The 15,551-nt window shown below is 41.6% G+C and overlaps 1 protein-coding gene across 22 annotated transcripts in view; it reads left to right on the top strand.

The window, feature by feature from the left end:
• The window catches only part of APBB2 (amyloid beta precursor protein binding family B member 2), a 159,354-nt gene that overhangs the window by 90,499 nt on the left and 53,304 nt on the right, over nucleotides 1–15,551 (top strand). For 13 of the 22 annotated variants that reach the window (XM_068680190.1, XM_068680189.1, XM_068680198.1 and 10 more), the window contains 4 exons: nucleotides 8,934–9,142; nucleotides 13,102–13,164; nucleotides 13,570–13,655; nucleotides 13,765–13,825. In XM_068680190.1, coding sequence (XP_068536291.1) covers nucleotides 8,934–9,142; nucleotides 13,102–13,164; nucleotides 13,570–13,655; nucleotides 13,765–13,825 — 419 coding nt within the window. Of the gene's footprint in view, nucleotides 1–8,933; nucleotides 9,143–12,035; nucleotides 12,148–12,346; nucleotides 12,456–13,101; nucleotides 13,165–13,569; nucleotides 13,656–13,764; nucleotides 13,826–15,551 lie in introns of those variants that run through there. The other 9 variants (XM_068680201.1, XM_068680185.1, XM_068680204.1 and 6 more) reach the window with 6 other exon arrangements.

Here is a 15,551-nt window from a genome sequence, read left to right as displayed (position 1 = left end):
ATCCAGAGCCACTATCAACAGATACCTCCAGGACCCCAAAGCTTTCTTCCCCAGATCCTTCCATGATCCTACAGGCTGAGCACGCACATCCTCTGATGCTGTAGGTTGGGGCTTTCTTGCCCCATGGTTTCATGGGCTCCTGTTAAACAGGAAAACTGTTTCTGAGCAATAATTCCCCAAGCCTATCTCCATCCCTCTTGGGAAAGCATAGCTTTTTCTCTCCTCAAGTCACTTGCACTTGGTTTTCTTCTGTTATTGTGCTGCTGCTTTGGTTCCTATGTCAACAGCTTGGGTTTTGGTGGTTGAAAGGGAGAAGGTGCCAGGCAGGTCCTGCAAACAAGTGGGTTTAATGCTTTTTTTCTTACTGCTGAATGTTGACTAATCTGCTTTCCTCTCTCTTCCCTCAGATTAGTCATCTCTGCTTTGAACGCCTTGTGTGCCTGTAGTAGCTCATTATTTACATAGCAGGACAAAGATCACATCATCTTTTAAAAAAACTATTAAGAGAGAACAGCACAAGCGCTTCATCCCAAGCTTCTGTAGGATTTGCAAGTCATCAGCCTTTTCCGGTAATGCCTTATAGCACAGGTGGCCAAAATGGCAGCTCCTTTTGGCACGGATGGTGCCGGGTGGGGGTATGCCCATCCACACCACTCTTCAGCACCGTTTCCTGGACCCGTTTGGAGATCTCCCTCCTCTGAGTTCCTGAAACGAAACGCAGGCGGCTGGCTCAGCAGCCCCGTGAGGAGGAGGAGGAGGAGGAGGATGGGGTTGTCATGCCAACCAGCTGCCTGCTGATCTGTGAGGAAAGGTGACACCGAATGGCCGGCTTCTGCCTGTTTGTCACTCCTCCTCGAGCAGCGCTTCCTACATTCGGCAGGCTTGCTTGATTTATAATCACCCGTCCCGGTGACTTGCGGCTCTGCTGCCTTTATTTCTGAGATAACACTCGTGCCTCTCGTGGCGATGCTCGGACGGGCTACCTGCTGACCATTGCTGCTCTGAATTACGAGGAGGGGTGGTACCATCAGCAGTGCTGTAAGGCATGCGGAGTGAGGAGAAAATTTGTCTTCTGGGTGTGTTTGGTTGGCACACCCCGGCAGCTGGACCTCGTGCACTGAGCCCGCTGCAGGAAATGAATGGGATAAAAACATTCGGGGTCAGTGCTCTTTCTGTCGTACTGTTTAATGGAGGGTGCTTGTTTATTTTTGCCTTCACTCATTAATTCGTCTTCCTGTCCCTTCTCATGCCTTTCTTGATCTTCAGTGTGAATATGGGGTAGGCAGAGGGGGGAATACATTCCCTTTAAGGTCAAATGCCAAATCTGTTGGAATCAGTGGGATCTTCTCAAGAAAAATCAGTGTGGTTTTTGTTTGTTGTTTTTTTCTTTGTTTAGGCCCAGGAGATAGAAGGAAAACATCTTTTATTTCAAAATCCTAAAGGCTCTGAAGAGGAAGAAATGCTTTCCCCCACCCTACCCCCCTCATTTTTAATAAAGCCTTTCTATCCGTTCTATCATTTTTAATAAAACCTTTCTTTCCCCCTTCCCATCTTCTCCTTGTGTGCCCAGAAGTACAATATCTACAACACACACATCACATTATGAGCCTGCTCTTTCCTTATGCTTTCACGCCAGCAATGAAGGAAGCCGTCAGATTTTATGTAGTGGTTTCCCATTGCTACCTGAACATGCTGTTGGCAGCACGCTGTTGGATCCTGTCTCTGTCCCATTGTTTGCAATTTTTGGAACTTTGCTGCAGATCTTTTACTTTAAAATGAGCCTTTATAGTTTAAATTCCTTCATGTACAATGTATTTGCTGGGATGTGAGAGACTGAAAAAATGGATTAGTGGATTTACTGGTGGTCAGATTCCTTTTCTCGATTTGGAGAAATCTGACCGTGTCCCTGTTTGGACCATTGTGCTTCCAGCCTGGACGCTGAACACTCCTTTTCTTTTCAATTAACTTCTCAGTGTGGAAATATGCTTTTGAGAGAATCAAAGTCTAGATCAAGTCCTGCAGTTGGATGGTATCCCTTTTCTTTGGAGGATTATTTTAGGACAAGCAGACACAAAACAAGAATTGAGAGAGCTAAACCAAGCGTACCTACTTTCTGAAAGGAGAAAAGTGAGATCTCTCATCTTTATCTTCGCACAGTATGGGTATTTTATTTCCTAACCTATTTAGATAATGAGGATCAAGTGCTTGCAGGTATTGTTGGGTCTTGCTGGCAAGCGGTCTCACTTGGTCATTCAGCTGCCACACAGTGAAAGGACTGACAGAAAATCAAGCCCTTCCCGTGATTCCAGTGGAGCTGCATTTGCATCAGCTGGAGACTACATTTACATCATCAGCTGCTTCCAAGTACAAGTGATGATGGCCATGGAAGCAAATCCCTTAAAAAAATTTAGTCACTGACTTTTGTCTTCATCCACTGCGCCGTGTTTGTCATCACCACCAAGTTCTCACTGAAGTGTAGATAACACCAAGCTGCTACTTTTATCAGTCTTTGAATAGTTTATCTAAAGGAAAACAGAAAAGGTGCTTCCAGTCTATTTTAAATTATTTTTTATATTCGTGTACAGTTCCCGTGCTGGTGCATTTTTCCTTGAGGTATCAATTATCAGCTTTTCTTTGTATCACAAAATGCGATCTTTTTCTTCCAGGCCTAAGCAACCTGTAAATACACCAGGCATCTTCCTCTACCTTATTTCTGCAAAGGGAAGGAGCTAGATTGTTTTTTTCCAGCCAGGAGTGTTGAGATTTGCTACTGAAATGAGGTGGGATTTCTAGCCTTTGTCAAGAAGAGATCCAGGTTTATTTAATTTAGCACAAACACAGTGCCACACAGCCTGATTTTCAGTAGTGGACTGGTGATAAATCAACTGACGACAGTGGTGGGTGGAGTGCTTGGCTTGTTTTATACTGATAAATACCAACTTTACGAGGGACAATGGAGATACTGGATTACTGGGTAGCAGAATTTGGTCCACAGGAAATCAAGTGTATAGCTAATGTTCCCCTAGAGATATGTATATATAAAATGAAAACTTCAACGCAGCTTACTCTTTAATTAACAAATATTGTGCTGCACCTTTGCATTCCTGCTCTTCTGGAAATTTCCTGCAGAGCTCTGGCCAATTTCTTCCAGTCTGTGTTTTTTCTGAGTGACTGGCCTGGGTCTCCCCTGGCAGTGTTTTTTGCTCTGCCTGCAGAAGAAGGCCTGAACTAGTTACAGGCTGCTCCTGCTGCATGGCACTGAGCCTCTCTAACTGTGAAACATCTACAAATGACACACGGACAGCAAACAGTCAGGAGCAGCAGCTGGAAGGCTGCTGCGTTTAGGTTCAGGGCGCACTGTTTGTATCTGTCGTGGTGCCACTGATAAGGCCTGCACTCGGTCAGCGCTGCCCTGGAGTGACACGGGGTGACTGCTGCGAGGGGACGGTCATGTCTGTGGCGTTGCAGAAGGATGGAGAAATAGATGGCCTCACATACTGCACGTTTGCTCTGATGGATCTTGCTGAATGTTGCGGTAATTGAATGAGGGCTAAAGAGTGATTCGTAGTGGCAGCAGTTTGATTAGTATTCTTTCTTCCCCTGAAACAGCAGTGAAATAAATGATTAAAGTCCAGCTTTTGCAAAAGAACCTCCTCACCGATCACATGTGCTCTTCAGTAAAATATATCATCACTATCTCTCTTCAGTATCGTAACACAGTTTTCCTAGATCAGCACCAGATCATAAAATAGTTTTACTTTGAAATAACAACGTAATTCCTACATTTTCTAGCTGCTGTGCCAGGCTTAGTACCTGATCCGGAGCTGCAGCGTGGAATTTGAGTGCTCGCTGTCAGGTAACTGGCAGAGGCTGACATTTGGGAAAGGGAGTTACAAGCAGCAGTATGGTACGCTATATGGGCTTTATGGTATCATCTTCAGAATGCAAAATGTGTTCACAAAGCTGTCCTAGCCTGAATTACCAGCTAAATGTGTTTGTCTTTATGGAGGTCTGTGTCTGCTAGTTCTTTCAAAAGAGTGAAGTAGCAGTTTCCTTTTGTGTACCAGGCTTTATTTTCCTGGTATTTTTGAAGTTTTTACTGAACTCCTCAGTTACAGTGATACCAGGATGAAGGCTGTATTGGGTGGTGGTTGTTTTTTTTTTCATTACAGGCTGCTTGCTTCAGCCGTTCAGACAAAAATTCAGACACAAGCATTTATTTGAGTGAAACTAGAGAAGACAGTTGCAGCAAGAGAACAAGTCTTTTCAGACTGTTTTACTCCTTTGTAAGTTTATTAAAAATGGAAGCATCTATTTACCCGTTAAAAAAATATATATATTTTTCTAAAACCTTACTATGTTCTTTTTGGGTTAGTTCTTTCTATTTTCATCTTTAAAGATAAATGACTAACACGAATTCCCCGTTTGGTTTTAAAAGGGAATGGTAAAGCCTTTCAGGCACTGCCTTCATCTTGGGCTCCTACTTCTGATTATTTCTTTTTTATCATCCCTTTCCCCTTCTTTTAGAAATGTGTTTTTTTAGAAATTTTTATCATCCCTGTGGTGCTGAGTCTCCATGTAAGCTGTGTGGTGACAGTCCAGATGTCCAGGAGATGGCTTACCCATGAGACCTGTGCAGCTGTGGGGGCAGAGCCATCCAGCCTTGCTCCTGGTGGCCCTTCCACACTTCGTGCTCAGGCAGCGCAGTAAGAGGAGGTGAAGGATGAGCTGCAGCCTTGCTGCTGTGCTGAGCTGTGCACGTGGAGCTTCTAGCCCCCTGCCTTTGGGGCTGACACTGGACTTCATCACCTGTGTGCATGCAGGCAGAGGAGTCACCCTGTGCACCAAGTTCTCCAGAAAAACTGGCTTTCAAAGATCTGCAGCCCTGTGGGAACCTGCATGGCTTAGAGCTCATCCTTTTGTGTGGTTGTGCAATGGTCTGTTCCACTGATCAGAATCTGAATCTTTTTTGCTGTAGAGAGACAAGCTCTAGAGGTAATATGAAGCCAGGTTCTTAATCTCAGTATCTTTTTTTTTTTTTTTCCTGCAGTTCAGATACAGTGGTTTTATTGTACTCTATTTCAGAATTGCTTTTCGTAGTCCCGTTGCTTTATGCATTTCATGCAAAAAACCTCTTCTAGTATAGCCTTCCAGGAGACCCTGGCCTTCTGTAATATGCGTGGTAAATAAACCAACCATGGTACAAACGGATACACATTTTCTTGAATTATATCCTAATTTTGTTTTGTAAGCCATGCTTTTCATATTATCAGAACAACAACACTTTCCAAAAAGCACATGCAGGCCTGTTTCTTTGAGCATGTCTGTGCTTTTGGTTTCTCACTGTGATAGGCCTGCTTCTGTTGTACAGAAGTTTTTCAGTTATTAGGTTCACAAAAAGTCTTTCTAGAGGGGGTGCATCCACCTTTCCTGGCCTCACATCTGCCTTTTGGAAGGCATGATGGTACCGTATGTCATCAGGATATAAGAGTTTGTATCAGCAGTCTACACGGAGTCACAGCCAGAACTATTTCATCAGCAAATCAGTGAAGAGCACGGAAAAGGCCAGGAGATGCCAGGCAGAAGTTTACCTCCTGGGAATGACTGGGGAGAAATTGCAGGAGGGTTCCTGATGGCCATAAATCATCTGCCACTGAGGAAGCATGTATGGCTCGGTCATCCACAGACTAGAAAGAGCCACTTCCATGTAATATTTTAAACTCCAAAACCTTGGAGACATAAAAGAGGAGTTCTTAATTTGAGATGAAGTCCAAGGTGTTCAATTATATTTTCTCTTGGGTTTGTTACATGCAGGTTGTCTGGCGCAAAGTGAACAGAATTGGCTTGAGTAGATACAGATGCCTGCTTCCCTTCTCCCTCGTCTTGTGGCTGGCACTTTCCCTTTTGAAGAAAATTGGAACTGAAAGGACCATTGGGTGTAGGAGGGTATCAGTATGGTGCCTTCATGTTCCCTGTGCCCTGGTAAGGAACCATCCTTACAGTGGCCCATGCAACAAACAGTAGGCTTTCTGACTCTATGTCATGCTATTTAACAACGTCCTTTAGTTTCAGAGAAAAAAAAAATATTTTACTACCTATAATTCTATATTGAAGGAAAGAAAACATGTGGGTATCCTGTAGTAGGTCTCTGGTGCCACAGTGCCCTGTCAGATTGTATTTGTATGTTGACTCTTACTTCCAGCTCTCACATGCTGCATCTCTTGCAGTGGTTCATTGCCTTTGACTTGCACGATGAATGCTTTCATCTCCGAGAGCAGGCAGTGAAGTAGGCAGGCTTTCTAGTCTGTGTTTTTATTCCCTTAACTGACTGGTTTGGCACATGGTGTTTCAGTGTGAGCACATCGGGTCTGGCTTCGTCCTGTTCAGCCGTGTTCAGCGCTTGGTCCCAGCCCAGTACCTCTGCACGAGGAGTACCCCAACACGAGCACCAAGTGTCTCACCCACAGACTGCATCATGGTTTTGTGTGGGAAATACAGCTCTTTGAACGTCCTGGGCTGTAGTCATTGAAATCATTTTGTTTAGGTCTTTCTGGTACAATTATTATAACAAGTTTGTTGTGTCCTCTGCATCCTTGGTTGATTGGTTTGAAATAAATAATTCAGTGCATCCATAGCATAACACTTTGCTAACTGTATCTGTAAATATGTGTGCATATGTGTCTGTATAACAGGGACAGAAGCAGTGTCTACATTAAAGCAAGGAGAAGGCATTTCATGTCATGGCAATGCTGAAGTATGATTGTTTAATGCCATAAACTATATGAACCTGAACTAATCTGAAATTCTCTTCTCTATATAACAAAGGCTTATTATTTTCCTGTTCCAGCATGCACTGAAAGGCCTGATATGTGTTTTGTGAACACTGGCATTATTGTGATATTTTGTAATTCCATGAACCGGTTATTTACATTTACCCACGTGTACATGGACTTGCAGATGTCACCACACAGACTTCAGTGTGGTATTTAGACATTCAGTGTTTGTACCTGTCACTTTTTGCCTGATGTGATCAAATTATTGAAAGTCTTTTGCTTTTGTTTTATTTTTATGTGGTTGGGAAAGGTGCAGGTAAGTTGTTGGACTGGAAAAATAAAACATGCAAGACTGAAGGTGAATGGGGCTTTAGAGCACGTAAGACCTTGGAGTCAGGAACTACGTGGGTGAATGCAGTAGAGAGTATAGAGGGGGGGCACATAGAAGTGAGTGTTCGCTGTACTTGGGAGTTTTTGGAGTTAATTATTTGAATGTCACTGTTTTCAGATATTGGGCCACGAATTGTGGTCTGTGAGGCTCATTATTGAATTTAAGTGTAATGATGCTGTCGTGTTTCTTCTCAGCAGAGCTTTCTAAGATTACTCTTGAAGTTGTAAATCAGTGACTTAAGAACTGTGAGTGGCTTTGTGGGAGAAATAACCTGGGTTGTGTCCTAAAGTGCGAGTCAGATCAAGTTATGCCATTTGTGTGCATGCAGGTGCATAAATATGGATAGCAGAAATGAGAGGGATTCAATGGGCAACAGAAGTGCTAAAGCACTTAAGAGACTTGAGGGTCAGATTAACAAGAAACTTTTAATTCAAAAAAGACATGGAAGAGAAATAAAACTGTATAAATCAAGATATTAAGATGTTCTGTTGTCTTTTCCTGTTGGCTGTTTTTCACAATAATGTAAGAAAAGACTGTGTAAAATTTGTTGTCCATCAGTTTCAAATTATTGGCCTTCCATTAGCTTCCATTAATTTCATACAAGTCAAAATAATGGATTGTTTATCCTATCAGCTTCAGAACAATTTCCTAAACAAATTCCAGTGCTTCTGATGGGGTGGACATCTTCCTCTGGTCAGGTTATTCATCTGCCCTCCGCTCTGTGTGTTTTGAGGACTGTCTTTGAAGGTTGGAAAAGTTGCTGGAGTAGATGAGCCACTGCTCCTTGGTATAGTGCTTTCTTTCTTTCCTTTTTTTTTTTTTTTTTTTTTCCTTCTCGCAATAGCTCAGTTCAGAGTGCCAGGATCAGTTCTTGTCATGTCTGCTCGAGTGCTGGTGAAATGTCCAGGAGGGTACTTGTCTTTCCCTGCAGCTTGGCAGTTCTTGGAGTACAGCATAGCAGCTGGTTGATAGCACTGAACATAATGACACCTCCAAAGCAGTTTAGCAGTGAGGTTTAGAAGAGCACTGGCTCCCTTCCCAGCCTCTGAAGAGCACATAGCCCTCAGAAGACAATTGTCCCTGTGGTGTGCACACAGGCAATACCCCTGCCTTTCTAAAATGCACTGTTTTTTTTCTACTGGTGACATCTCTTACATGCATCTATAAACCCATATTATTCTGGGAATGTCTCTGGTTATGGTAAGTATTGCTGGCATGTTCTTAAGTTAACAGGAGATTCACCAGAAAAGCCAGTTTATCATCCCTGTGTTAGCACTGTTGGTGAGTTTTGTTTTTTTCCTACCCCACTATAAAACCAATTCAAACCAGTATGTTTGTGACAGTCATGGTTGTATGTAAAATGATCAGTCTGTTCTTTTACTCATGTGGTTTTGAGCAAGCAGTCTCTTGGATGTTGCAAGTAAAGCCAGTGCAGGTTGTCTGATTGCTTTATTGTTTTATGTGTTTGTTGTTTTGTTGTTGAAGCTAAACCTTATTAGAAGAACTAGTTTATCTGATGGCATTAGGTAACCTCCGTATTGGAATAGCTCTTTGGTAAGATTTCCCTCTCTTTGTAGGCTAATTGAAGCCATGCAGGTTTTGTTACCATATTGTGAGACTCAATAATTCAGTGAGTTTTTCTGGTGTTCATTTTCACAAGAGCAGTAATCAGCAGTACCTGCTGTGCATCATGGAGAAAGCCCATGAAAAAACTGCTCATACCTTCGTAACATTGATTTTTTTTTTCCTTTTTCTTTCTCTGTTCCCAGCAGATATATGGAGTGATCAATCATTTCAGACAGACCCAGACTTACCACCTGGCTGGAAAAAGATCAATGACATTGCTGGGATCTACTACTGGCACATACCAACAGGAACAACTCAATGGCAACGTCCCGTGTCCATTCCAACAGATCTCCAGGGCTCACGGAAAGGATCCCTTGGCTCCATTACTCCATCCCCTACTCCAGAAACTGAGGTAACACACTATCCTGTTATGTGCTGCATACTGCATAAAAAAAAATTGATATAATTTTTTGAAGTAGCAGTTCATTACCTAAAGTAAGCTTTAGAACACAGGGCCTGATATTATCCCAAAGCATAGCTATTTGTTGATATATTGATGTATATTTTGTACTAGCTGTGCCTCATAGAGCATCCTAGACCTTGGATGCGTAGGATGAAATCAGACATCTCACATAAATTACCTAGTATGTGATTGATGTGAAATGATTGTAGTTCTCTAGCATGTGCTGAAGCATTACTCCATTATACGGGTACAGGATACATAAAATTTTTGCACATTGTAGCAGTCTTTTTTTTTTTTTTTGCTAGACTCTTTGTAATTGCATCTTTCTGTTTCACATGGTAGGAGTAGCACACAAAGATAAGCTGAGTCATCATTTGAGACACCAGTTCCTTTACAGGGTAGCTTCTATTAACTAAACATCAAATATTCTGAAGTATAAGCCTCTTAACTCCCATGAGTACAAAATAGCTGCACAAGTGGATCACTGTGTTGCAGTCAGTCTTTTAACTAAAAACAGAAAGAAACATGCTCTTTTCTTCCACATGGGCTGAAAGAGCAATAGATGATACAGCCTCTTAAAATAATCCTTGTAGGCACCATCCAGAAGGTTGATTGATGTCATATATGTAGAAATATAAAATAAATCCTCAGAAAGTAGAGTGTGCTTCAAAAAGTGCTATCGTTTCAGTTTTGTAAGTTAGGAAGATTTTTGTGGGCTGGAGTACTAACACTATCAAATCATTTTGAAATGTCATCTTTTTTGAACTAATCTTTCAGAGGAATGTGCACAGTTTTTACAGAATCAATGGAAGTCTTTGTACTAGCTTTGGTTTTTGGATCAGGCAATCCTTGATCTTTATTTATTTTTAAATGTATTTAGATATGACATTTCTTCTGTTCTTGATTTTGTTGATACATGAACTGAAATAACTTAAATGAAAGCTAAGAGCAGTTAAGGACATCCAAGCGTGTATTACAGTCTTGACCCTTATCCCAGATAGGTTTAAACATGTACCTTCTTGTTCCTTATTTCAGAAGGAATGCTCCCACATGTTCATAAATGGTAGTCGTAAGGTTACAAACAACCACAACATTTCAGTTACAGTTCACAGAGGAGCTCCTGTGAAATGCACAGTGCACCAAACACATCGGAAATTATTTCTGAGAGAGGTTCATGGAGAAAGACAACAATTTGTATCAGTCATGTAGAAAACAATAAAAATACTCAGAAATGCTGAAAGTAAAGTGCTGCACATTCTTCCAGTATAAATTCCTGGAATGTTTAAGTGAGGGATATAACTTCACCACTTCACCACTTTCTTGTACTCTAGGATATGGACAACAGGGCTTCAATTACAGTAAGTTAGAGATGTCTTTCAGGAGCCCCCAGAAATCAGTTTAGTTGGCAAAACTGCAGAGGCAGAATGCATATATTCATTTGAAATATTTTTCTACCCCTGTTTAAAACATCTCTACAAGGAAAATGTCAGACCTGCTAGTAGTGTGGCAGATGTACCTTTAACCTTTTATAATTTTGTTTGCTTTAAAAAAAGAGTTTGTCACTATAAATAATGATAATTCCCAGCATTACCGTCAAGAGTATGAAACGTAGGCATTGAAACAATATAGGTTTTAATACAGTGCAGATGCATAAAATAATACATTTGAGGAGTTATTCTAAAATGTGGTATGTGCAAGTACATAATAGGCTCATTTAGGTTTTGATGTGGAAGTGCTAATGCACTGGAGAATCAGATCCAGCCATGCTGTGTGCATATGCAGATCTTTGGCAGCATCAAAACCATACACTGCAGTTTAAAAGATGATGCAGAAAATAAGCAAGTCTCTAATACTTATATTAATATGATAATATCATATGGCTATTTAAATTGTAGGTATAGGCTGAAGCATTTGTCTCTTCGGGGTTTTGCATTCATTTATAAGCTTCTAACATACCATTATTTAAATAATACTGATTTTTTTTTGACTTAGCCATTACCAAAGATAACATTGCCCTAAAATACCAGCAGACTGATAGGATTAATCTGGAAATCTGTGGTCTGGCCAATCTGACACGTCACAAAATATGCGGATTTTGGTCTAGGACAGGGGCTCCCAAGCATCTTTATCCTGGTGCTGCCACTGGCAGCAGCAGCGGTGGTGGATGGGCTCCAGCTCCAAGTTGGAGCACGCAGGAGCTGTGCTCGGCTGCTTCCCACAGAGCTGTTGGAAGCCTGTGCTTTGGGAGGGCTGCTGTAGCTCGTTCCCATGTGCTGGTATTTGTGTTGTTTTCTTCTGAAAAGGCTGGGGAAACTGAGGTTTTAGAGGGATGGAAAAGTATAATCTAGGATCGAAGCATGGGTAGCGCTTCTTACCTGTCCCAGCAGGCTTCCATGAGTCCCTGAAAGTCTTTTTATCCTTTTCACATTTTTCTGTGAAGCATCATGTGCTAGACCCGAGATGAGTTTATTTGGGCTATTTCAGCTTTTGGGTTTGTCAAATAAACATTTAGAAACACTTTTTTTTTTCTTTTTTTTTCTTTTTTTTTTTCCCCAGACTAATGTTATTTTCATGCTTTGTCTTGTTCCTTCTTTTTCTTTCTTTTTTTTTTATTTTGAACTTCGTGTCCCTGTCTCTCAAATGATATGACAAACAGAAACTTTGCTTCCTTTGACACATGTGGTAATCCAGTAAGAGCTTCTTTGAGGTCCCGGCCCCATTTGGTGATGGTAGCTGTGTCTTCTTAAAGGCTGACTCATCACAGGCCTGCGTCACCTGTAGGAGCTCTTCTGTAGGTAACATAGCTGCTAGCAGCTAATAATTAAAAATGAGGGGCTTGGTAGGAAAAGCTAACAGCTGTTAAGCAATTCAGAGGTGTGCTCGGGCAGTTACTGATGGGAGTTGTTTTTCACAAATAATTGCTCCAGTGGGGATATCCTGAAAACACTTCTGAGGTGAGGGGCTCAGAGCTGGGCAACCTGGAGGGCTCATCTTGAGAGGGCTTAAAGCAGAGTACCCAGGAGTTTGGGGAGCTGCCAAGAGCTCAGCACCCAAATCTCCTGTCCCACCTGGCTCTTGTTCAGGACTCTGGGGTCCCTGTCCCTATGGGGAAGCAGAGGGACAGCTCCACCACCAGCTGCTCCTGCCAGGCTTTGCAGAGGACAAACCTCAGGTTGCTGTAGGGCTAAACCCGTTCCTCTCTCTTGACTGCACCAGTGAAGGCCTCCAAAACCTTTTAGAAAGTTGAATGGAAAATGAGAGGGTGGGTGGTTTGTTTCTTTTTTGCTTGTTTTTTACTGGTTCTGTTTTTGTTTTTAAAGGCCGGTAGACTTTACAAAACTACTTCTTCAGCCAGACATCTCTCTGTACTCCTTACTAATCCTCCTTCCCTTCGCTGTCCATTTCTTGTGCTTTTTCTCTAGAAAGTATTTGATCTTTACCTTGTATGTACCTTATCCTTGTATATATCGTTGTGTTTCAGTATACCTAGTTCCAGTAGTGTTAGTCTTTTAACAAATGTGCCAATCAAATGGAAATCCTAATGTTTCCCCTTAATTGCTGTTTATCAAAGGCTGTAGCAGCTGTGGCCAACATTCATATTCAGATTCATTTTGCTTGCTTTTTAAGATCATAGTTAAAGAGTAATTTCATTGTCCGTTCCTAATTTATATTAACTTCCCTTGTTTCAATCATTTGTTTTGGTAAGTAACTGTTAGAGGCATGTCTTCTCTCCCCTTTCCTCCAAATGCCACGATACAGTAATTAGCTGAAGTTTGAGGTGATCTGTTCCCTAACCCATCCTGTAAATATCAATGCTAACAACAGTGTCTTGTGTTTTTTTTCTTTTTCTTTTTTCTTTTTTTTTTTTATCAATGTGCTTCTTCCTGTGTGAATAATTATGTGTCTAGAAACAGCCATGGAGTGATTTTGCTGTACTGAATGGGGGAAAGATTAATAGTGACATTTGGAAGGCAAGTATATTGTCAGATTTTAGAACCTTTAATACTATTACCCTTGTTTTTTGCATGGCAGTGGCTGTTTTTTCCCCTTTTATTTTTCCATGAATGTCATTCATAACCTAGGCTGAAGTGAATGGGGGTACTGCTAGGGATGTCTAGCTCACAAACATGCTGCTTTTTCTGATCTTTCCACTTGGAATGGATTCAGTCTAAACTTGCAGGGCAACTGCCATAAGTAATGAATAAGATGCCTGCACTGAATGAAATGCAGCTTGAGACTATGTATGCATGCCTCTTTTCAACTTCAGCCAGAAATACTATCGCTTCTTTGCAGGGAGGATTTAATTTCCCTTTGAAATAAGAACTAACGTGGTGGTGTCCTTAATACTATGCTGACAATGCTACCTTTATCTCTAGGATCTGCATGCAGCCACCGTGAACCCAGACCCAAGTCTGAAGGAGTTTGAAGGAGCAACGTTGCGCTATGCCTCCTTGAAGCTCAGGTACAGTGACTTCAGAAGTCTCTGGAATGACCAGATCATCTCATGCTTTGCTGTAATTTTTTTTTTTTGTGTGATTTTAAGGTTGATTTTTATTTTTTTTCTGTAACAGAAATGCTCCTCAGTCTGATGATGATGATTCTTGTAGCATCAACAGTGATCCAGAAGCCAAGGTCTGTAACAAGATACACGAAATGGCATAATGATTAAAAATTTGCAATTGTGAACATAACTTCCATGCTGCAGAATGTCTCCTTGGTTGCGAAGTTAAATACGCTCCTTCTTTTGGCACAATGTAGACTGACCACTCCAGACTTACTCCATCAAAGAAATTTGCAGATTTGCTTCATTCAGTTTGGCCAGGAAAGTGTGACAGTGTTACAGCTGGAGATTCTACTGTCCAGAAGTAAGAAATGACCTCTTGCACAACCAAGCAAGTCTTCTGTCCTAAATACGAGAGGGATCTGTAGTTTATCATGGCTGGATAGCTTCCTGGGGCTTTCCATGACAGCATTTGTTCTGTATTCTGAAGTCTATCCCCCTTTTAAATACCCTTGTTCATGTGGCTTCTCAAATTCTCAGCTAGTAACAGGGAATCTGCTTTTTTAAAACAAGGAACTTTGTATTTTAGAGAACAGAGAATGCAGTTTAGTTTGAGGATAAAATTTGTGAAGAAAAATGAGACCACTATGTGAGCAAGTACCATAATTAAATCAGGGCCTTTACTGATGTAATCTAAACTTTTTGAGGGGAAAGAAGTAGCAGAAGGTCTTGAGTGCTTGCATACATATCTCCAGATTTGTCTTGTTGACAGTTTTGCCATGTGCTTGCATCCATTTTTAAGGATGTATGTGAATTGCTATAATTGGAAATCCAAGTAATTTCAATAAGTGTTTTGGCTGTGCCATGTAACTGCAGTGACTGACAGGAGCAGAAGCTGCTTATATGCAGAAAGACAGTATGCAACAGATTTAATAATTATAATAGCATTAATGATATATTTTAGGAGAGAAAACAGATTGATCAGGGTACTTAAACGTCTTTGTCATCTTGATTATTTGGCTTGTGATGTTTAAATCAGATGTAAATAAGCGTGCTCCGCTCGGCAGGCTGGCAGTTAAAAAGCAAGGTTTCAGCTGCGCTCCTTATAATGACAGGCACGGTAATGGAGTGGGGGAGTGATGAGCGTTAGGTAGCAGTCCTCAGAACCAGGAAGCTGTCCCTTAAAAGACAAGTCTGAGGGTGTGGAAAGCATTGCAGGGAGACAGTATTTTGCTAAGTCTGATTCTTTACCAGGTGCTAGGTAGGATTAGGGAGCCCTTCCTGCATGGAGGACTGTGGCAGTGTTTGTGTGGACAAGGAATACTCATGTTGGCATCTCCCTCCCTGTGTGGCTAGCAATTTAACTCCAAGAGTTATGGAACTGACACCCATCCAGTATCTGTGAAACGGGTTGAAGCCAAAAGCTTGTCTGTTATCAGCTGTTTGTTTTTCCTGTTTAGGCCAAACCATGCTGATGACACTTAAATGAGTAATAGCTGAACACTGAAACATTCACAGGAGAAGTGACTGAGAGGAGCAAGATGAGAAATAGAGGAGGAATTACACATGTATTTTATGTTTTCCTAAATCTCTTGACTCAAAGACAAGCAGCTGCTGCATACCCATACTTGGCAGGGATGGGAGATGGTCAGGAAACAAGAGGGAGATCCCATTACCGGTGGGATCTTCAGTGGTCACGCGGATGGTAAAGGTGTGTGTGGTAGGTGAATTCCTTGCTAGCCCACTGTACCCAAAATATTGTGAGTAAAAAGTGTGATAAGATTTGAAACTGGTGCCCTGACACTTGTATAAAGCAGAATTTTAGCCTCTCCTCTGCCACGTGGCTTGCCTTAGCTG

The sequence above is a fragment of the Anas acuta genome, chromosome 4 (genome assembly GCF_963932015.1).
Source record: "Anas acuta chromosome 4, bAnaAcu1.1, whole genome shotgun sequence".
NCBI classification, from domain to species: Eukaryota; Metazoa; Chordata; class Aves; order Anseriformes; family Anatidae; genus Anas; species Anas acuta.
This window is presented reverse-complemented; position numbering and strand designations above follow the sequence as displayed.